At 36.3% G+C, this 24,125-nt stretch overlaps 2 protein-coding genes across 2 annotated transcripts; one reads left to right on the plus strand and one right to left on the minus strand.

The window, feature by feature from the left end:
- Window positions 1–4,776: 4,776 nt before the first annotated feature.
- LOC114263568 (phospholipase A I) lies at window positions 4,777–20,815 on the plus strand. The gene is made up of 18 exons (XM_082886887.1): window positions 4,777–5,704; window positions 6,784–6,931; window positions 7,122–7,200; window positions 7,316–7,469; window positions 7,565–7,774; window positions 7,867–8,112; window positions 8,279–8,441; window positions 8,524–8,784; window positions 8,873–8,994; window positions 15,704–15,865; window positions 15,979–16,171; window positions 16,303–16,439; window positions 17,357–17,495; window positions 17,738–17,920; window positions 18,003–18,483; window positions 18,569–18,785; window positions 18,878–18,967; window positions 20,068–20,815. The coding sequence occupies exons 1-18, from the start codon at window positions 5,120–5,122 to the stop codon at window positions 20,512–20,514; spliced, it is 4,017 nt and encodes a 1,338-aa protein (XP_082743013.1). The 5' UTR covers window positions 4,777–5,119; the 3' UTR covers window positions 20,515–20,815.
- Window positions 10,998–11,631, minus strand: LOC114263578 (acetyl-CoA acetyltransferase 2). The gene has a single exon (XM_028204141.2). The coding sequence runs from the start codon at window positions 11,598–11,600 to the stop codon at window positions 11,013–11,015; it is 588 nt and encodes a 195-aa protein (XP_028059942.2). The 5' UTR covers window positions 11,601–11,631; the 3' UTR covers window positions 10,998–11,012.
- Window positions 20,816–24,125: the final 3,310 nt, after the last annotated feature.

The raw sequence follows: 24,125 nt of genomic DNA on the forward strand, positions 1-24,125 counted from the left end.
CATCTTACAGAACCACACTTGGGAGTTAGTAGATTATCCTCAAGGTTGCAAGCCTTTAGGCTGCAAATGGATTTTTAAAAGAAAGATGAAGGCCGATGGGTCAATTGACAAGTATAAGGCGAGGCTCGTTATCAAAGGGTATAGGCAACGAGAAGGCTTGGATTACTTTGATACGTACTCACTTGTAACTAGGATGACATCCATTCGCATGGTGATTGCGATAGTAGCTTTGCACAATCTTGAGATACACCAGATGGATGTAAAGACAGCTTTCTTAAATGGGGATTTGAATGAAGAAATCTACATGGAGCAACCTGAAGGGTTTTCAGCTCTAGAACAAAGCAAGAAAGTCTGTAAACTTGTCAAATCTTTGTATGGTTTGAAACAAGCGCCTAAACAATGGTATGAGAAGTTTGACAATGTAATGTTGTCAAATGGGTTTAGAATCAACGAATGTGACAAGTGCGTTTATGTCAAAGACACTGACAGAGGTTATGTCATTTTGTGTCTATATGTTGATGATATGCTTATTATCGGTAGTAACGATGAAATGATCAAAACTACCAAGAAGTTGTTAAACTCTAAGTTTGACATGAAGGATATGGGCATTGCAGATGTTATTCTGGGAATTAAGATTACCAGAATCTCCGGCGGAATTGTACTATCTCAATCTCATTATGTTGATAAGATACTTGAGAAGTTTAGTGGATTAGATACGAATGTGTCATCGACACCTGTAGACTTAAGTCTACATTACATTTTACCAAGAATAATAATGGAAGTGTCTCACAGTTAGAATATTCTCAGGTAATTGGAAGTTTAATGTATCTGATGAGTTGTACTAGGCCGGATATAGCTTACTCAGTTAGCAAGCTTAGTAGATACACAAGTAATCCCGATGCTTCTCATTGGAAAGGCATTGTGCGGGTGTTAAGGTATTTACGCTATACTCGGGATTATGGGCTGCATTATACTCGATATCCAATGGTGCTTGAAGGATATAGTGACGCGAATTGGATATCAGATATAAAGGACTCAAAGTCCACTAGTGGATATGTGTTCACTCTTGGTGGGGCAGCCGTGTCTTGGAAATCTTCCAAGCAAACGTGTATATCTAGATCAACAATGGAATCAGAGTATATTGCTTTGGATAAAGCAACGGAAGAAGCAGAATGGCTTCGCCATTTCATTGAAGATATTCCACGTTGGTCCAAACCTGTGCCAGCTATTTGTATTCATTGTGATTGTCAATCTACAATTGGTAGAGCACAGAGTAATATGTATAATGAAAAGTCTAGACATATCCGTCATAGACATAATTCCATACGACAACTACTCTCGAATGGAGTTGTCTCTTTAGACTTTGTAAAGTCTAAGGACAACATTGCGGATCCGCCAACCAAAGGGTTAAGTCGAGTGTTAGTCGAAATGTCGTCAAAAGGAATGGAGTTGAGGCCTTTGGAAGTTACCGGAATGGAAACCCAACCTAGTTGACTGGAGATTCCAAGATCTAGGTTCAATGGGACAACCTAATTGCGTGTAACAGTGGTATGTCACTGAGGAGGTTAAAGCTTCAGCCATTCTTTCTATCAGTGATACCTGCAAGTGTAGAGGTTAAGCTGAGCTTTTAATGACTCTAGTGTGTTAAGCTGTTGAGCTGAGTATTGCAGGATACTCAAGTAGAGTCACCTATGTGAGTGTGAAGTAGGGCCGCTTCTAGAAGAATTGGGCAGGCTAAGATTCTTTGAAGCCACTCGCTGAACCAGGCTAGTGTCCAGGGTCACACGGGGCACACCAGTGAGAACAGAATGGTGGTAGGAGTAATTCCCGTGTGAGATCTATTGTCTAAGTTTACATAAACGGCAGAGCAGTTCAAGATGTCTTATTCACTAATCAGCCAGTAAACTCGATAGGTTTTCACTGGGAGAGATTCAAAGCCAAAAGCTACATTCTCTGATGTCGGGGTTAGTTCGTTGTACTCTCTCTTCGAGTCCTTATTGTTGAACGATGTCCGTTTGTTGAGTCTTTCGGTCAATTTTTATTCATGTGGGGGATTGTTGGAAAAAATAATTTTTGGTGACTTTAATTTAATATTAAAGTGTGATGACTTTAATTAAATATAAAAGTGGGTCCCAACCTTTTATTGTGTTAGGTCCAAGTGAGCCAAAAATCATTGGGTTTTGAATAAGAAATTGCCAAGAAATTGCCTCATGATGTTAGATTCATGAATAGGCTTTTAAAGAGTATTTAAATCATTTTTCTTGGCTAAAGGGTGTGAATCCTTTGGGCATCCAAACTTTCATATTTTTGGAAAGGGGCTATGGATGCTTGGTGTTTTAATAATCAGCCTTAAAGGCTGGAGGCTCTTCTTCTCTCCCCTTTACATGTATAAATTGAGACCCTCCTATCAAGTTTCAAAATAGAAATTTTTTGCTTCCATTTTACAAGTCAGTTTGCCAGAAAGTTCCTACATTGAGAGAGTGCTGCCACTGTTCTTGTTCGCTAAGCTAGACAGAAAGTGCTTCTGCCGTAGCTGGTTTTGACTGTCGTATCCTGAGAGACAGATGCCGGGATTCCTCAAGCACTCGACCCGTGAGGCGGCGAAATCTGTTTTAAGGAAACTGCTTCCGTGGAGGCTTCGGTTTCGTCTCTTTACCCTTTTATTGTTTTGTGTATTTCTGTTGAAATTTAATTGTAATTATTAGCATATGTTCTTGGTATATAATTTGATTTCTTCATAAACCTATTTATTTAATTTCACAATTTGAACAACAGTAAATCCTAAAAAGTAAGCTGTTCGGATTACCAAGATCAGGTCTCTAAAATGAGCCCACTAAACTCAATTGCTTTCTCAAGCTAGATGACAAACTCGAGAAAATTCAAACTCTTAGGCTGTGTTTAGATTATATATTTAAGTAAAAATTTAGAAAAAAAAAAATATAATTATATTTCATTCATATATATATATATTTTTTTTTAAAAAAATTCCTATCCAAAATGCATCATCCAAACGTAAATTAAGAAATTTTGAGACCCTTTTGGTATTGCTCTCATTATTCACATTTCTAATTTTAATTTTAATTTTAATTTTGATTTTGATTTTGATTTTTTAAGATTTAAAAAAATAAAAGTAATGAATGATTGAAAATCTTTACATATCGTTTTCATTTTGTTAGTAAGCATGTTTAACTATTTCTTGAAAATTAAAGAGAAAATGTTGTGTTAATTTGTGGCAAGTAAAAGATTGCCATTGAATATTAAACATAAGACATCTTATTCAAGTTTAATCTAATGGTTTGGGTTTAAATTATAAGTTGGCCAATTTGAGAAATGTTTAGGTTTGGGGCCTATTTTTCGGCTGATTTCAATAATTTAAATCGTTTGTTTTTTAGGGTTCGTTGGGTTAAATATTCATAAAAAAAAATTAAAATGATGGGATATTGATAACTATATATTTGAATTACATTTGTTTTAGAATTTTAATAATACCCATCCATTTTTTTAAGACAAACATAATTCAAACATATAGTTACCGATATCCGACGAGTATTCTACATAATAAGTCTTAAAAAGTAAACGGTTCGAATTACAGATCAGGTCTCTAAAATAAGCCTACTAAACTCAATTGTTTTCTTAAGCTAAATGACAAACTCGAGAAAATTCAAACTCCTAGGTTGTATTTAGATTATATATTTAAGTAAAAATTTAGAAAAGAAAAAAAAAATATAATTTTATTTCATTCATATATATATGTATATTTTAAAAATTCCTATCCAAAATGCATCATCCAAACGTAAATTAAGAAATTTTGAGACCCTTTTGGTATTGCTCTCATTATTCACATTTCTAATTTTAATTTTAATTTTGATTTTGATTTTGATTTTGATTTTGATTTTGATTTTTTAAGATTTAAAACAATAAAAGTAATGAATGATTGAAAAGCTTTACATATCTTTTTCATTTTGTTAGTAAGCATGTTTAACAATTTCTTAAAAATTAAGTATTTTAAAAATTTAAAAAAATTTACTTAATATTTTTTTTTTGGAGGAAAATATCAACTAAAAACATCTCCAACGGTTCATCTAATTTTTCACCAAATTTGATTAAAAAAATGACCATTTTCTCAATTTGATACAGACTGCTCCAATGGTTGATTTTCATCAAATCTAGTCCAGGGATAACCTGTTGGCCGACCGGTAAGGCAAAAAAGAGATATATATATATATATATATATATATTTTTTTTTTGAATTGTTTGAACCTACCTATTTGAACTGTTTAAACCTTTTAGTGGTCGACTGATAAGGCAAAAAAAAAAAAAAATTTTTTTGAAATTGTTTGAACCTACTCATTTGAACTGTTTTGAACCTTTTAGTGGTCGACCGGTTGGTCAACCGGCCGGTTAACCGGTTGGTTGATCGGTTGTTCTCCTCCAATGGTCATGCACAGTGAAATTGTGAAATTTGTACCCTGTTCTCAGTTTGATGAATTTTTTGGTGAATTTTCATTTTGATACCAATCTGCTGAAACCGTTGGAGCACCAAAAAGTAACTTTTTCGCCAAAATTCAAATCTGATGTCAAGTTTGATGAACCATTGGAGATGTAATTATAAATCAGTGATAAAATTTATAAACATTAATAAATATGTAATTATTTTTTGAAAAGTGAACTGCATTGTAATTTTTCTTTTAGTTTTTAATAGCAAAAAATATTTAAAGATATACAAAAAAAAAAAAAAAAAAAAAAAAAAATTGAATTTTAGAAACTGTCGGCAACTGCCACATTAATACGACGTCGCGTATATAGGTAAGAAGTCGCATCGATTTTCTCTCCGGAACGCCGTCGTATTTATTGTCTTCTTCCTTTAAACCCCAGCAATTACAGATATGCATATATACTATATATATATATACAAGATATTATATATATATATACAAGTAACGATAACATGTGCATATATATAGATAATATAATAGTAGTTCGGTTTCACTTTCTCTCTCTACAAATCTCACTTTCTCTCTCTGAAACCCTAAATTTTGATTTAAAAAAAAATAGTGAATTACATTTCTCAATTCAATTCGATGTTTGATGAGATCGTCATTGTAGCAAAACCCTAACCATGTCTTGGGGACTTGGTTGGAAGCGACCTTCAGAGGTTTTTCATTTGACTTTTAACTATGGTTCCGAAGAAACCCTGGACGATCACAGCCCTTCTTCATCATCATCATCATCATCAAGGTCCTCATCGGAATCGGAATCCGCTGCATCAGCATCGACATCGGCACCGGCACCCCAAGATCAAGAATTAGGGTTTAGGATCGATCTTGATTGGACGGCTGGTGATGATGAAGATCAGGTGGCTTTGAGGCTGCAATCGCAGATAATGGTAGCTCTGCCAATGCCTCAGGACTCGGTGGTCGTGGAATTGAAGGCGGGGAAGGAGGTTGAAGGCAATGTGGGTGTGGATATGAAGGTTTTGAAGCGGAGAGAGCCGCTTAGGGCAGTGAGGTTGATGAGGGTTGGGGGTTCTGGGCAGCAGAGTGAAGGAATTGGAGTGCTTACGAGGCTGTTGAAGTCAAATTTTGTGCCGCCGGGGGCAGCGGCAGGGACTTCTTTGTCTGGGAGTGGTGGAGATGGGGTGGTGGGTTTTGCTAATCATTGGATGAGTGTTGTTGTGGTAAACCTCAATGGTTGTGGATTGTCGGTGAGTTTTTTCTTTGAATTCTATGACTTGTTTTTATATTGGATTTCTTTCTGTTTTGTTCAGGAAACCAAAGAAAATCAAGATTTTGAATGTGATAACGGTTGGTGTTTCTATTTGAAGAAAAAATAAAATTGAAGCTTAAATTGTTGGGTTTGGCTTGGTTTAGTGGTAATTTTGAGAATGAGAGAAACTGGGTAATGCTCGGCTTGAGAGAACAGATCTGAGTTCAAGTTTGAGAGCAGATGTCTAATTTTAGAAGAAAACTATATCTGGAATTTTTCATTTACCCTAATGAGTAAAAAATGAATCCATCAGAGTGAAATAGGAAACTGAATATTGCATAAAGTTGAAGGCTTGATATGAACAGAAAAAATATAAAATAAGTTTAAATATTATTCAATCCCACTAAAGAATTCAGTATTAGATAAAAATTGGTGCTATGCTTTTTTATTTATTTATTATTGTTATTTTTTCTTTATGCATCTTATTTCACTTCATTTAAGATATACTGAACACTGAAAATACTTAGATTTGAAATTATTGATTTGGTTCATTTCGAAATATCCGAGTGATAAAATTTCAGTTTTTCTTGATTTGATGTGAAAGTTTATGCTTATTTGTTCTTGTGAACGCCAAAAAAAGAGAATGATTTTTTTTAGTAGTTTCTGTTCCTATTATGATTTGAATGGATGCCTAAGCTGTGATGTTGTTTATATCACACTCAATTATGTAGATTTTCAATTAAGTTAATCAACAAGGAATAACCTCTTAAAAATGACTTTTGCAGTCTTTAATCTGAACTTTTGGTGGTTGTTGACATTAAGTTGGTTAAGTGGAAAGAGAGCAAGTCTAGCTATTCTGAAAGGGAAGCAACAATGGGTTGAATTTCAAACCATGGCTTGTAGTGGGGTTTTAATGACATCTAGTCAGGGGAAATTGTGATGAAGTTTAAAATAAATGAGAGGTCAATGAAGAAATGCTACTAGTCCAATTCTTGAGAAATTTAAAAATGTATTTCCTTTGAGGTATGCTATCAATTGGAATAACCTTTTTATAGTTGATTACTGCACACTTGTCAGGTATTGCCAGTAGAGTTAACTCAGCTGCCACTTCTTGAGAAGCTATACCTTGATAACAACAAGCTTTCAGTTTTGCCATCTGAGCTAGGCAATCTGAAAAAGTTAAAAGTTCTCAGGGTTGACAACAATATGCTGGTTTCAGTACCTGGTAAGCTTACAGTTGTGTGTGTTTTTTTAATGGCATTGTCCTTTTATTTTACACCCACATATATATTTGTTTATGGTCCAATAAAATGAACCAAAGAAAAAGAAAGAAAAAAAAACCCTCTAAGTCTGGAGGTCTAGGGCATGTGTATTACTTATTCCTTTTGCTTGTCTTTGCTGGAAACTGTAATCAGTTGAATTGAGACAATGCATTGGACTCGAGGAATTATCATTGGAGCACAACAAGCTTGTCCGACCTCTTCTTGATTTCAGGTCATTTCATGAGCAATTAATGACCTTGATTAGCCTATGTATTTTATTTTTTAGTGAACTTTTTAGTATCTCCTATTTTCTCTAGGTCTAATATTTGTCTTCAGTTTAATTGCAGGGCTATGTCCGAGTTACGTGTTCTTAGACTGTTTGGTAATCCCCTTGAATTCCTTCCTGAAATTTTGCCATTACACAAACTTCGCCACTTGTCTCTGGCGAACATCAGAATAGTAGCTGATGAAAATCTAAGATCAGTGAATGTGCAGATAGAGGTATCGAAGGATGCTGAAATGCTTGTAAAATTTATAGACCACTTTAGGTCTGTCAAATTAAAATACGTTTTTATTGACATATGGGGTCATGGCAGATGGAGAACAGTTCTTACTTTGGTGCATCTCGACACAAACTGAGCGCCTTCTTCTCTCTTATATTTCGTTTTTCTTCTTGCCATCACCCACTCATAGCATCTGCTCTTGCGAAGATAATCCAAGACCAAGGAAACCGTGTATTTGTTGGCAAAGACGAGAATGCTGTCCGGCAGCTCATAAGTATGATAAGTAGTGATAATCGCCATGTGGTAAGTCAGCTGATTGTAGTTTTATCAGCTGGATATCCTGCTCTCTTAATTTCTGTTCAGCACTTCGTCTAAATTTCTCTTCTTTTTCTCAGGTTGAACAAGCATGCTCGGCTCTTTCATCTCTTGCTGCTGATGTTTCTGTGGCAATGCAGTTGATGAAATCAGACATCATGCAACCAATTGGGATTGTGTTGAAATCCGTTGGCCCTGAAGAACTAATTTCTATGTTGCAAGTTGTTGTCAACTTGGCTTTTGCATCTGATACTGTGGCTCAAAAGATGTTGACCAAGGATTTACTGAAATCATTGAAATTGTTATGTGCCCATAAAAACCCAGAGGCAAGTCCACTGACTTCGAAGTTAAAATCATTATTTTCTTGTTTCTGTTGCTTGCCGTCAACAACTTGCAAGTCCACTTACTTCGAAGTTAAAATTTATTTTCTTGTTTCTGTTGCTTGCCGTCATGTTGCTTGGTCATTTAATATGACGGTTTATCTTTCATTAGGTCCAAAGGTTAGCTTTAGTAGCAGTTGGAAATCTAGCCTTTTGCTTGGAGAACCGTCGTACACTTGCTACTTCTGAAAGTTTGCGGGAACTTCTTTTACGGCTGACAGTTGCATCTGAGCCACGTGTCAATAAAGCTGCTGCTCGTGCTTTGGCAATTCTTGGTTTGTTCCTATATCTGTTAATTTCTGCATCTAGACTTTCATTTTGCCCTAACCTGATAAGGCCTATCTTATGCCACAACAGGAGAGAATGAGATTCTGCGGCGCGCCATTAGAGGGAGACCTGTTCCAAGGCAAGGATTGCGTATACTTTCGATGGATGGGGGTGGTATGAAAGGTATGGCAACTGTACAGATGTTAAAAGAAATCGAGAAAGGAACTGGGAAACAGATACATGAGGTCTTTGACCTTATATGTGGCACATCAACGGGTGGTATGCTTGCTGTTGCTCTTGCAATCAAACTAATGTCCCTGGAAAAATGTGAAGAAATATACAAAAATCTCGGTGGGTATGCTGCACTAGGGATGAGCATTTCAAATTTTTTATGATTTCTTCAGTAATTTCATTTCTTTTTGCTGATGTAACTCTTCAGGAAAACTTGTCTTTGCTGACCCTGTGCCGAAGGATAACGAAGCAGCAACTTGGAGAGAGAAGTTGGACCAGCTTTACAAAAGCTCATCGCAAAATTTTAGAGTTGTTGTACATGGATCTAAAGTATGAAAATCTTTTCTTTCCCTATTTTGTTATTTTTGAATTCTTTCATGGATGTCAATTTCTGGAAATTCAGGATAATTTTGCTGTTAAAGTATAAAAATTTAATTTCTCTGAAAAAAATGTATCTTTTACAAAATTTACTATGCTATTATAAAAAGTTTTTAATGTGTAAGCAGATATGATTTACATTTGCTGAAGAAACTTTATTTGTTAACATGGGTGGTGTTGTGTTTTTGTTTTTTCGTTCTTTTATTTTAATTACTTCTCTTGGACTAATTAACCAATGGTCCCTGATGAATGTGTTTGTTGCACTTCAGTCCCCAATCTTTTAATTTTGTTAATTTAGTTCTCAAACCACTAAATTTGAGTGGAAATGGTCCACAGTCCTCACACCTTCCAAATTGATTAACTGAAAATGGAGTATTTTTGTAATTTTACATGAAGACTCAAGAAACCAAAAGTACCAAATACACATGGTCCCCAAAGTATCACTTTGTGGCATTTTAGTCCCAAAGCATACACTTTGTTGCATTTTGGTCCCAATCATAGTTGTCAATTCCGCACCGTACTGGCCGGTATGTACCATACTAGAGAAAAAAATGGAGTACAAATAAGCCAATACTGTTCTGGTTAATTTCTCGTTGAGTACTGGCCAATTCTGTAAATACCCGACAATACTAGCCAGAAAATATAATTCCGGCGGAGTTGAACAGTACCCAAGCAAAGTGAATTTGTGATTTTTTTTGTTTTATGTTATATCTATATAATAAAGCAGGACGATTTTTGAATCTTCAACATATTTTTGTCCTATTAGGACATTTGAATGGCTCAAATCTGTTTAAATTATAAAATAATTGTTTGAGATATATTTTTCAAAAAATGTCCTACATGTACATTTTCTACTTTCCCGCTTCTCTCTCTTTCTTTTTTCTTTTTTCTTTTTTCTTTTCTCACCCATCATTCCATGATCCAATGATCCCATCTTCCTCTCTTTTTTCTTTTTATTTTTTTTATTTTCGCCCATTTTTGTTTTTCTCTCTATTTGTTTATTCTTTTATTTTCTCCTTTTTGTTTAATATATTTTACGCATATTTCCATACAATATATGTATGCCCGTAATACACTAGGACAATACGAGCATACATACAATTTCTATATAATTATATAAGCAAAAGCATTATTGTATGTATGCCAGGCACATCTATCTATCTAGCTATATATTGTATAAGCAAAAGTGAGTTTTCGTTGGGAGTTTTGTAAGAACTCCAAAATTTTATAATAAATTTGTGAATTTATCAAATTAAAAAATAAATTTAAATAGTATTGGGATTACAATTATATTATAATCCTAACATTATTTATACTGTTAAAACCTACCATCACCTACTCCACCTACTACACCTACCACCACCTACTACCACCTACTACACACCTACCACTACCACCTACTACCACCTACTCCACTACATCTCCTATATAAGAAGCCCCTCACCATTTGTAATAATATAACAATATCAATATCAATCATAATACATACAATTTATTCTCTCTCTATTTCTCTTTATACATTGAATTTTAACATAGTATCAGAGCAAGGTTAAGCACTTAGTATTTTTCGCTTCACCGGCGGGCGGCAACCTCGCCTTGGCCGCCCGCCGGACCTTAACCTGGTCCGCTTTATCAATCCCTTTGTTTCAACCTCAAATAGGTTTCTATCTTCACACCTATTTGAGTTTGAGGGGGGGTTATACACAGTATCATGTATAAGTCGCTCATGGCGCACTCCCTAAGTCGCCCCCTTGGTGCACCACCACAACTCTCTCTCTACACATACCTTGAAATTTCTTCGAGTCCACCACCTTCATGCCCAACTCCTTCGAGTCGCTGTCCTTGACTCACCCTGTCAACCCAAACCCACCACCGTCTCGATCAGCTTCATGCCACTGCCACAGTGACCAACGACACCACATATGAAGTAACGAGTCCTGGTGGCCTTGAGAGGAATGCTGGTGGACCCACTACTGAACGGCATAATCATCCTGCTCTTCTCTTGTTACTTTATGTTGTTCTGCACATAATTCAGCACAAACTCCCATTCCATAATCGTTATAAACATCCCACAATCCATCTTTCAACATACCATCAACAAGAGAATCATGTCCAAGTCGAGATCCCTTCCTTGCTTCCGCTAGGTATTTAGGGACATTGGACATGCTTTCCATGCCGCCAGCTACAACAACATCATTGATGCCCAACTGGATACTCTGTGCTGCAAGCATAGTTGCTTTCATCCCTGATGCACAAACTTTGTTAATGGTGGTACAAACCACTGAATTAGGTATTCCTGCACCTAATGCCGCTTGCCTAGCCGGAGCCTGCCCCAAATTGGCACTGAGGACGTTCCCAAAGAAAACTTCTTGGACAAGTGACGGATCAACATGAGCCCTTTTAAGAGCACTGCCAATAGCTATAGATCCGAGCTTAGTGGCTGGTAAAGATGAAAGAGAACCAAGAAATCTACCCATTGGTGTACGTGCAACACCCACAATACAAACATCTCTAGGCTTTACAGAATCTGCAGATGCTGTTGCTGCTGCTGGAGCCATGATGATATATGTAAATGAATATCTGAGAGAGAGTTGTGGTGGTGCACCAAGGGGGATGAAGCTATCTGCCACCGCTGTCTTTGATAAACCTACACGGATACCAATCCTCCTTCCTTTTCTTTTTTAATCACACCGATCCACCGCCCAACTTTTATTTTCATTATTATAAACCTTAGTTGGTCTCACTTCCCCCAATTTCAATACCCACTTTCTCTCTCCTCCTTTATTATGTGAGACTGATGATGGGGTAGCACAGCAGAGATGCTCCATTTTTTATCTATTTCTTTCCAAACCCAACACCCTCTCTCTCCACTTTATCACATGGGCTTGTCCCCTCTCTCTCCTCCGTTTGATTTCAAAATCAATTATTTTTATTTATTTTCTCAAAACCATTTTTAATCTCTTTCAAATATCCACTCTATAATAATATATCTTTTGCAGGGCACTACCCCCAACTTTATTTTGAAACATCCATGTTCCCTTCGTCATCCACCTCACACCGATCTTTTTCAAATAACCCATCCAAAAATATATATTTTTTTTCTCTATTTTTTATTTTATTTTATTTTTATTAAACAAAACAACACAAAATAACACCAAAACCATTCCACAAACTTGTCATTTCTTCATGTCGGGGATCAACCCCGATCAGAATTTTACACAAAAAAAAAAACAAAAAAAACAAACAAAACAACCACATTCGCTGGCGGGATTTTTCTTCTCTACTCTGTCGCCGGTCTCTTCTTCTTGCCTCCGTCCTGCGCGACCCTTGACGGTGTTGCCTCCGTGTTTCCCACGCCACCGAGCACGTTCACTCCCCGCTGCTCCTCCATTGCAGCATATGGCGGATCTCCAAATCGGAACATCACGGTGGCCTTCCGCTTCAGCTCCTTGTTTTCCGCTTTTAGCACACATATCTCTGCTCGCGCATCCTTATACATGCGCTGGAGCAAAGCCAGTTGGGCGTTTAACTGCTGCACCTCATTTGTCCTACTCTGAAGCCGGTGCGACAAGTTTGTGACCGCAGTCATGGTCTCTACACATGACTTCAGTGTATACTGATTGGCCTCAATATCAGTTTGCACCGTCATTTTTTGCTCCACAGACCGCATCGGAAAGTTCAACGGAGCAAAACTAGAGGTGCTTGGTTGAGGTTCACGGGCAACCGCACCGGTTATCTTTCTTGTGGACTCGTTGAGGTCGGGAAAGAGAGTGAGCAGACCACGGGAAGAAGAGGCCATGTTCTGGGTAGCTGAACGGGAAGAAGAGGCCATGTTTTTGGGTTGCTGAGCGTTTCAACGAAGCAGCGATTTTCGACTGGTACTTTCAGAGAAGGATTGGTTACAAAGTGTTTACAGAGTATTTCAGAATGCAAATGTTCGGCAGTTTCAGACTGGTTTGCACAGCCTCCGCCTCAACCTTGGTTAAATAGCCAAGGCAGACACGCGCATCATGCGCCGCTCGGCGCTCGACGACAACATGGGCGCGTCTTTTGATGGCACGCCTTTTTTATGGATTGGGCACGCCTTTTGATGGCACGCCTTTTGATGGCACGCCTTTTGAAAAATTGGGCACGCCTTTTGAGGGTGCGACTTTTTAGGGGTCCGATAAGACTCTGTAAACTGTCCCGACATTGATTCCGGTTAGCTCCTTCATGGGTTCGACAAGACTCTGTAAACTGTCCCGACATTGATTCCGGTTAGTTTCTACAAGGGTCCAGCAAGACTCCGTAAACTATCACAACAACTATCACAACATTGTCTGCTACAACGGTCCGACATGACCCCATAAACTGTCTTCTACATCGGTCCGACACGAGCCAGTGTCTTCTACATCGGTCTGCCATAACCATACAGTCTTCTACAACGGTCTGACACGACCATACAGTGTCTCCTATCCATTTTTTATTTTTCAGATTATTTTCTTGTTTTGTTACTCTCTCCAAACTCAAGTTGGTTAGTTCCTATCCCCCTTGAGTTTGCGGGGGGCTGTTAAAACCTACCATCACCTACTTCACCTACTACACCTACCACCACCTACTACCACCTACTACACACCTACCACTACCACCTACTACCACCTACTCCACTACATCTCCTATATAAGGAGCCCCTCACCATTTGTAATAATATAACAATATCAATATCAATCATAATACATACAATTTATTCTCTCTCTATTTCTCTTTATACATTGAATTTTAACATATACCGTGCCTTCAGATACAGGCATACGCTAGTATTTATATATCATGTCAAATATATTATATGATATAAATTGTTATCCTAAGAAAACAAAGCAATACAACCTTGAATACTTAAATTATATGCTTAATATATGTTTAAATTATTTTCTACTAGACAATATTTTTAATACATACCAACCAACCAACCAAGCCAAGCTTTAAGTCCCATCAAATGGGGTCGGCTATATGAATTATTCTTCTCCACGCGGCTCTATCAAAGGCCATATCATTAGTCAAATTAAGTAGATCTATATCTCTATTTACAACACTAGCCAGTGTTTAATCTAGGCCTATCCGGTCTCCTAATACTACCATCTACCGCCACTGTATCGCATCTCTTCACTACTGTGTCCGTTGGTCTCCGTTGAATATGGCCCAACCATCTCAATCGATTTTCTCTCAACTTATGTTCTATCGGTGCTACTTCGATCCATTCCTGAATACATTCATTCCTAATTCTGTCTTGTCTAATCTTACCACACATCCACCTTAGCATACTCATCTCAGCCACATTCATCTTATCTACATGTTGTTTCTTGGTTGCCCAACACTTCGTCTCATAATATTTTTATTACATATATAATATTTTTACTATAAATCCAAAACGGTACCCGGAAATATACCGGTACCAGTACATACCGTACCAATTGAAAAAATGGTACTTTGTCCGGTATGGGATTAACAAATTTGGTCCCAATATGTTAATTTTGTTAATTTTTTTTTTCTTTCTAAAGTTCCGAAAATACCCCGATTTCATTAATTAATTTAGATGGTGTGAGTGTTGGGGACTGTGGGTGTACCTATACCATACTTGTTATGTGATGAGTCCCATTTGTGCCATGTCATTGCCGTCTCGGTGTCATCATCTCCACTTGTTAGTTTTCCTGAGGCACCACAATGTCCCTAAGAAGACTAATTGGCGTTGTATTGCCTGAAAGGGGAACATAAACCACCAAATATGGTTGCTCAACTCACTAGCGCGCTCGTGGCGCTAGTGTGCTCGCTGCCCCAGTAGGCCAGAGCACCAAGTGATTTAGTCATATGAAGAGCCTGAGGCATGGGTTTGTTACAAAAATATGCATCCACTGCTCGGGATCATTGGAAGATTGTGGATTGGAGGCTAGGATCATGGGTTCCTAAGGTTTCTTAGCTGGGTCTCCAAGGGAAGACAATTCTACATTGCCTAATCTTAGAAGAGGGACATTTACCCAATACCTGACAAATTTGGAGAGGTATCACACCTACAACCTACAACCTACACCATGTCATGATACACCCTTTGAGATATTACACCTATATCTGTGGCTCCCATGGTACAACCTTCAAGGTCTGAATTATAGGATGTAGCGATAGGCCTGATACCTCCGCTCTATCGAACCAAGGAGAGCTGGCCACCTGTCAATAGATGAATTGTCCTCCAACAGTCTTGGAACCTATAAAAGGGAGTATCCATGCACATAGAACACAATCATAATCTAGGCTTATCATTTTCCATAGCTCCAGTGACTGAGGTCTCTTACTGCTTCCTTTTCTCTCTCTCTAAAGCTTCCTTGGTTATCTTGTCCGGCAATCTCTACCCATTGAAGTGCCCACCATCTTCCAAGAGGTTCACAACTGACCACCATACATTCGTAATACCTACAAGGTCCATTTTAATGCACTTTTTTGTAGTTTTATTTAGGCAATCAAATTGACAAAATCAAAAGATTGTGAGGACTAAAGTGCATACTTTGGGGACTGTTAGTGTAAGACATATTTGAGGACATGGAATGAAATAGTTATCCAAGTTTTCTTCCTCTCATAAGTAAAGTATCGCATTATACCCTGCAATAAGTGAAATGTCATTATTGATTTGTAGCACAGTGCTGATCAGTTTGAGAGATTGCTGAAGGAGCTGTGTGCTGATGAGGATGGTGATCTCTTGATAGAGTCGGCAGTGAAAAACATTCCCAAAGTTTTTATAGTATCAACTCTGGTCAGCATGGCGCCAGCTCAACCTTTTATATTCCGCAATTACCAGGTTAATACAAAGATTTCCTTTGTTGATTGACATGGACAGATTATCATTCTGTTAGTGGACGTTACTTTAGTTGTTGAAGCTTCGATGAATTATTTCTCTGTTTCAAAGTGTAGTACCCTGCTGGCACACCAGAGATACCTTTTGCAGTTTCAGAAGGTTCAGCAACTAGTGGCCTAGGAACCACTAATGCCAGTCCTCAGGTTGGATACAAACACAGTGCTTTTATGGGAAGTTGTAAGCATCGCATATGGAAAGCTATAAGAGCATCATCAGCAGCTCCATATTATCTTGATGATTTCTCTGATGGTACTCTCTTTCCGTTCTTTCTTGGACTACTCAGTTTTCTGATATACTGTTTCTTTCACATTGATTTGTAGTATGGTGTTTACCTGCCCCTTCTTTGTCCTAACAATTTTTTGACTTCCATTTTTCTGCAGATGCGTATCGGTGGCAAGATGGTGCTCTTGTAGCAAATAATCCTACCATATTTTCCATACAAGAAGCTCAACTATTATGGCCAGATACAAAAATTGACTGTTTAGTTTCCATTGGATGTGGTTCAGTTCCAACTAAGGTAACCATAGTTCTGTGAATTTCATTTTCAGTAGAGATGTATGTAAAGATTCTGAGTTATATATTGTTTATAAAAATAAAAATAAAAATTTGGTTTATATGTTTAAATTGTTTGGGATGTTCTTAAATAAGTGCATTTTTTGACTTTTTATGAAATATGGGTTAGGTATGGGTTGGGTTTGAAGTGATGTGGTAGAGAGGTGATGTGACTTAAATAAGATGTGACTTAAATGGGATAGTGACTTTTTGACTTTTTTAGGTTATGACAAACAAGGCCTTTTAAGTTGGCAGAATATTTTCAAAGTTTTGAAGAATACAACAAAAAGTTTTAATATGTTGCATGAATTTGCATTTACTTAAATTTGGGAATTCTTGCTGCTGAATGTTTTTATAAACAATATAAAAATCCTCTCTGGATTTTTTTTTCTTCAATGTATCTTGATCATCTGGTTGTTTAGAAAAGTAGAACTGATGGTGAAATTGTAAATTTTCTTCTTGTCGTATCTGAATCAAATGCATATTTTGGGAACTCGGGTAAAAGCTAGATTTTTGGCTTTTTGGCTTTTTTGTTTGGCAAAATTATTTTCAGCTACAAATATTGTATTGGTGTGGTTTATTTGTGCACGCTACACATTCCTTGTAATATAATTTAAGCGAAAAGATAAATGCTGTATAAACAAGATTAAATTATCTTGCAAGGAATGTGTAGTGTGCACATTTCTTAAAAGGCACTTTTCTTAAGCAAACCTTAGGGGGTGTATTTATAATTTACCCTTATATTAATTACAGGACAGATTTATCTGGTTCTTCTTGCCCACATTTCTTAAAAGGCACTTCGTATTAAAAGTTGATTTCTTTGTTGTGATGCAATTTTGTACATCTTTTTCATTGTTAATGTAGAGTTGTGCACTATTTTAGGTTCGGAGGGGTGGATGGCGTTATTTGGATACTGGTCAAGTGTTGATTGAGAGTGCGTGCACAGTGGACCGGGTGGAGGAAGCTTTAAGTGCATTGCTTCCAATGCTTCCTGAAATACATTATTTTCGTTTCAATCCAGGTTATTTATTTATTTATTTTTGTTTCTTGGGAATCATTGATGGTTTAGAGTCATGTGGTTCAACAAGTTCTTCAATTTGTTTGAAACCTCAAAAAAGAGTCCAGTTATCTTCGATTCTGATTTTCACGTTTTATCATTTATGTCAAAGAATGAATGTAGAAAGTGCTGAATGGCGATATCCATGTCCAAGTGGTTGAATTAGTGCCGCCTTATTTAACATTCTATATTCATTTGTATTTCAGTGGATGAACGGTGTGGTATGGAGATGGATGAGACTGATCCTACAGTCTGGCTGAAGTTAGAGGCTGCAACAGAGGAGTACATCCAAAACAACTCTTCTGCATTCAAGAGTGTTTGTGAAAGACTGCTGCAGAATCAGCATGATGAAAAGTGTTTGAATGCCAAGGCTACAAATGCTGCTATAGGTACCAGATTACTCTGTAGCTGCTTCTTATTGGTTTCAGATATTCTGTTAATTTGAACTTGAATATTTTTGGTCTTTGGTAGTGCTAAATGAGAAAAGCCCCTCTTTGGGTTGGAGACGTAATGTGTTACTTGTGGAAGCTTCTCATAGTCTTGATTCAGGAAGAGTTTTTCATCATGCTCGGTCACTAGAGACATTCTGTAGTCAAAATGGAATTAGATTGTCTCTTATGAATGGGATATCAGGAACTTTCAAGTCTGTACCTGGTAAAAAAGTCCCAACACCATTTTCATCACCTCTGTTCACTGGGAGCTTTCCATCAAGCCCACTTCTATACAGTCCCGATCTTGGTCCTCAGAGGATTGGTAGAATAGATTTGGTTCCACCTTTAAGCTTGGATGGACTTCAATCTGGAAAAACATTTTCTTCACCACCCGAGTCTCCCCCGGTACCCAGGCAGCTCTCTTTGCCTGTCAAATCATTGCATGAGAAATTACAGAATTCACCACAAGTTGGAATTGTACACTTGGCTTTGCAGAATGACACAAGTGGCTCAATATTAAGGTCGAATTTTCCCTCTCTTGTTCCTCGTCAATGTTGTTTTCATACTTTGTACTTGCTTCTAAGTTTGCTCTTTCTTACACTGTAGCTGGCAGAATGATGTGTTTGTGGTTGCTGAACCGGGAGAACTTGCAGATAAGTTTGTACAGAGTGTAAAAGTTAGCTTGCTGTCAATGATGAGGGCCAGGCGGAGGAAGTTTACATCAGCCATTAACAACATATCAACTGTTGCTGAATTAGTAGCATGTAGGCCGCACTTCCAGATTGGATGCATTGTCCACCGGTATATTGGACGCCAAACACAAGTATGCTTCTTTGGCTCATGCCTGATTGGTCTGTTTGGTTTTAGCAACTAAGAACTACAAAATTACTTACACATTCTATTTTTTTTATAAAGGTTATGGAAGATGATCAGGAAATTGGGGCATTTATGTTCCGTAGAACAGTCCCTTCTATGCACTTAACTCCTGATGATGTTCGTTGGATGGTAAAGTTTTTGGATCCTAATTTTGATTTTCCATTTATCCTTATTACTCCTATAATCCATTAAGTCAACATATTATTTGCTAAATATCTACAATTGCTTACCTTGGGCTTTTCTCTGATATGTTGTATTCAGCATCGAGATAATTATTTTGTGACTTGATTGAAATAAGTTGGTGTAGTTGGCCATTTGATGTACTCATGACTACTGCTTTCGACCCAAAATTAGAATTACAGGATAATTTTTTGAAAACTAAGCCATTAGTTACAATATGCTGTCAATATATTTGTTTTGTTACCAAGGGGTTGTGACATCAGCATTGTAACAGTACTCGATAATATCAAGTTCTTATATAACTCTTCTGGAGGAGGATGTTTCCTGTCAGCTTCTGTGGCTTATGAATCAAACCCTTAGGAAAGTCAGAGATGCCCTAATCAGCTAAATGGAAAATCATGGGCAAAGTTAATCAAACTTGGGGCGGAGTAATTATTTCAACAGTATTGATAATTAGAATCCATCTCATCCATGATACCATTATTGAAAGTGGCCCTATTTACATAAAATTGTAACATCAGTGTAGTTTACGTTCTCAAGTTACTGCAGCTTTTTTTGGCAAGTGGAATTGTGGGAGAGATTGGCAAGTTACTGGACATATATATGTAATTATATGTATGTATAGCGAATGAACCCACATTGAAATAGAAGAAACTGTTACCAATTTATCATACTAACAAAAATAAATTAAATACAAATGATTACTGAGATGATGATAAGTAAGCCCCTAGGATGTAATTATGAAATGCCTCATCTAGTTCAGTGGGAATAATGAACGGACCAATATTTGTCATTTTCTCGTGTGGATTGTCCAAGAATTTGGAATGAAATGGATAGATGTTAAAACTGTACACTTCCTTGGCATCAAGACTCCTTGATTTTTATTTTTATTTTTCTTTGTTTTATTTTTTTCATTGGGGTCAATATTCTTTGCATGGTAACTCTGTTTGCAAGATTTCCATCAAACCCATTACTATCCTCATTATCATTTTGCAAATTTTCTCCCATCTGTTGATGTGACTAATACCTCGTATCTCTTTTAAACTCAGGTTGGAGCTTGGAGGGACAGGATCATAATCTGCACTGGTACATATGGGCCTACCCCGACTTTAATTAAGGCCCTTATAGACTCCGGTGCAAAAGCTGTTGTATGCCCTTCTGCTGAACCCCAAGAAATGCAGTTAACAACACTTCATGGGTATGGCGACTTTAATGCTTTGGAGAACGGGAAGTTTGAGATTGGAGAGGAAGAAATGGAAGACGAGGAGGCAGAGCCTGCCAGTCCAGGGAGTGACTGGGAAGATAGCGAACCTGAGAAAAGCGGGGAGCACTCGATGGGATTTTGGGACAATGATGAAGAGGAATTGTCTCAGTTTGTCTGTCAATTGTATGATTCATTGTTTCGGGAAGGTGCAAGAGTAGATGTCGCCCTCCAACACGCTCTTGCCTCACATCGGAAGCTGAGGTACTCGTGCCATCTTCCCAGTATACCATAATTTTATTGAATAGCATTTATACAAGAATATACAAATTCAAACAAAAGAAAAGGAAAAGACAACAGAAGGAAATAGAGGAGATAATATAGATTTATGAGTGAAATAATCTGTGAGATAATAAGAGGGAACATTCAATTTTGAGGCTTACAAATTTATCTGTTGTTTGTCATCATAAATTCAATCAAGTGTTTTTTTGGGGGGAGTATATATATGTATCTGTAAGACCTGCTATATTGTATGGTAATATGGATGTTCGGCAAATAAGAAAAAAAATGTCAGAAAAATGAGAATATTGTGATGAGCAAGTGGTGCAACGGCTTTTTTTTTTTTTTAATGATTTTATTTATTTATTTTTAACATCTAGCTAAGAACCAAGGGTCATGAATTGAATTTGTCGAGACCAGCGTTAATCATGAATTATATGGATTAACAAAGTTCTTTGATTTTCTTATACTATGGTATACCAAATCAATCTCTTATTCTGTGGTTATTCTAATTCTCAAACTAAATTTTATTCAAAGTCTCATAGTTGTGGATGCAATGGAATCATAATTAGCCATTCATTTTGTCAGTGCCACATTGCATTGCGATGGTTGCTTGACCATAAAAAAATGGCATAAAAGTGTGTTACACACAATAGTTCTAAGGTGATAAAGTTTCTGATGCTACTGTTGCTTTGGTACCAAGAGAGGCAAACCAGGAAGGAGGTACAATTATGGAGGAGAGGGTTGTTAAGCACATTAAGAAAGAAGTTTATTACGAGCGAATGAGGTTGGGTTGGGTTACACTAGGAGATGAGACTCCCTTATATAGACAAAGGAGACGGCTTCAAGACAAATACAGATGTCTATCATAGTATAATCCACAATTCATAGGACAATAATATAGACACAAATAATACAATCATCGTATAGTGATAAAACATTATTTTTTATTTTTTATTTTTTATAACCGACATGAAAAAAATTAGAGGGGGCAATTGATATTGACGAAAATTTTCCGAGTCTTAACTGTTGAAATAAAGGAGGATATTTCAATAGTAATTAGTAGGGTAAATTATGTAAATGGTCCTTATAGTTTATACGATGTGTCAATTTAGTTTATGTTATTTTAATTTGCTCGATTTTATTCTTTAATTTAACAGATTGTGTCATTTTAGTCTAATAAATGATGACTGTTAAGTTTGGTAAACGGAAAATTTACGCAATGTGTCAATTTGGTCCCTGTAGTTTACACAATGGGTCAATTTGGTCCTTCTTGTTTTAATTTGCTCAATTTTGACGGGGATCAAATTGACATATTGTGTAAACTACATGGACCAAACTAATACATAGTTTGATTTCCATCCACCAAACTTAACAATCGTTATTTATTGGATTAAAATTACACAATTCTTTAAATTAAGACAAAATTAAGCTGATTGAAACAACATGAACTAAATTGAGATATCGTGTAAATTACATAGACTATGTGTATAATTTATCCTAATTATTAATATTGGAATGCCATTATTTCAACAATTGCCCTCTACAAATTTGAAGGTCAAGACTTTTCAACTTGAGCTGTCAAAATGGACCATAGTATTTGAGAAAATAAAGGTTTCTTTTTGGAAAGAAGGTTCAATTTGAAAAGTCTCACCTTCAAATTTGTGCCCAGATTGCAATAGTGTAGAGAGAGAGAGAGAGAGAGAGAGAGAGAGAGAGAGAGAGATACAATACCAAAGAAGTAACTGATATTAGGTTGACAAATGATGTAGCCTTGTAGGTAAGAAGTGAGATGATTAGGAATATATAAGATCATTGTGTATGATAAAAGCAGTGTTCTTTTATTTGCTTTTAATAATTAAAAGAGAGAAGAAAAGCTCAAGGAAAAATACTATTTTTTTTTATTAATAAATGTCAGTGATTAATTGTTAAATTAATATATTGGGAGAGTTAAAATTCACGCTCACTCATACATTTTGTAAAAAAATTTGTTTTAAGAGTGGAGTTCGAGACCTCTCTTTAAGAAAAATTTGGTAACCAAAGAATAATTGAGGGTCATGACATGCAAATGGTGGACCATCCTATGCTCATGGGGTTTCAATTTTCACTTATCCCTTCTTCTCCTCCCAAAAAAAAAAAAAATTAATTTCTTTTTTATATAAAAATAAATCTTTATTAGTTTAGGTTTGTTTTTTTGGCAAATCAAATTTAAGCACTTGGATGGTTTGATTGATACTTTACGACCCCAAGACACAACATCAACTCGAGTGTAACCCTCCATTTGTGTCGATAAGAAATTTTTTTTAAAAAAATTTTATTAGGAGAAAAAATTTTCTTTGTTTAGTGGAGGGATGAAGGTGTTGGTGGCTATGGTGATGGTGATGTGTTGGTGGAGGTGATGATGGTAGTGAAAGTGTAGTAATATTGGTAAGATTTCAATCTGAAAATCATTTTCACCTTTTAAAAGTGAAATTTTTTTTTATTCAAATAACCTTGTTTTTTTATTGACCATGAAAAATAGTTTCTATTTACTTTCTTTTTTTCGTTGTACCAAATCTCTGAAAAATACAAGAAAATAATTTTTCCTCAAACAAACAGAGGGTAGGTAGAAAAATGTCTCTTCTTATAGAAGGGGTAGAAGACAAACATTTTCAGATGTAGGTATATGTAATTATCAACTAACTATAGTAACATTCATAGATGTCAACGTCTGTGTTTTGTATGTTTTTGGATTTGGTGTAGGTATCCATAGGCTAGGACTTCAGGCCACCGCTTTGTGATGGGTTTAGGTGATTAGCTTTCTTTCTTGACACAATGTTCTGCTCTTTTTTTTTTTTTTAAAAAAAAAAAATTACATGTTTTTAAAACCCATGAAAAGTATTGAAAAAAAAAAGGGATGATGTTATCTAAAAAGATAGGCAAATATTTAAAAAAGAAATTTTTTGAAAATAGTAACTAGACTCAACAAGTAACATTAAGATAGACAGAATTATCTGATCGAAGTGTTAAAATAACTTTTCATAAGGTTCCTAATAATTTTTTTTTTTGTTTTATGAAAGTATATTTAGTTCCTTCTTTTTCTTTTTCTTTTCCTTTTCCTTTTTCTTTTTCTTCAATATTTTTTTTTTGTGGTTCTTTTTCTTTTTCTTTTGATGGATCACTGCTCTATGAGACAACTCCTTTCTCTCATCTAACTGTTTGTTGAAAGGCGACATCATACCTAATGATGGTGCTCAATCCTAGCTCAATTTACATAATCTCAGGTCAATCAGCCTTTTTTTTTTTTGTCTTTTAATAAATTCTTTTTCTCTTTTTAGTTGATGAGATTCAAATAATAGCGGCGGCTTCGTAGTAGTTTTTTATATTATCACTTTAGGTCAGTCATATTTCGAAGAGCGGTTTACTCCAATAGAATTAGACAGAGAATTAGGTTAAAAAATATTGAAGTCAATGGTCCTTCCTTTGTCACAAAATGGCATTAATTTAGATACTGGGGTTGATTTTGACTTTTCAACAAAAGACCCACCCCACCTCTCACTCCTCTGATGGCTTTTGGCTTAAGATATGTGCTTTAATACCAATATTAAATTGCATTGCTACTCATGTTTCCAATTAATAAGAACGAAG

This window comes from Camellia sinensis, chromosome 9 (genome assembly GCF_055761805.1).
Source record: "Camellia sinensis isolate YWXY chromosome 9, ASM5576180v1, whole genome shotgun sequence".
NCBI classification, from domain to species: domain Eukaryota; kingdom Viridiplantae; phylum Streptophyta; class Magnoliopsida; order Ericales; family Theaceae; genus Camellia; species Camellia sinensis.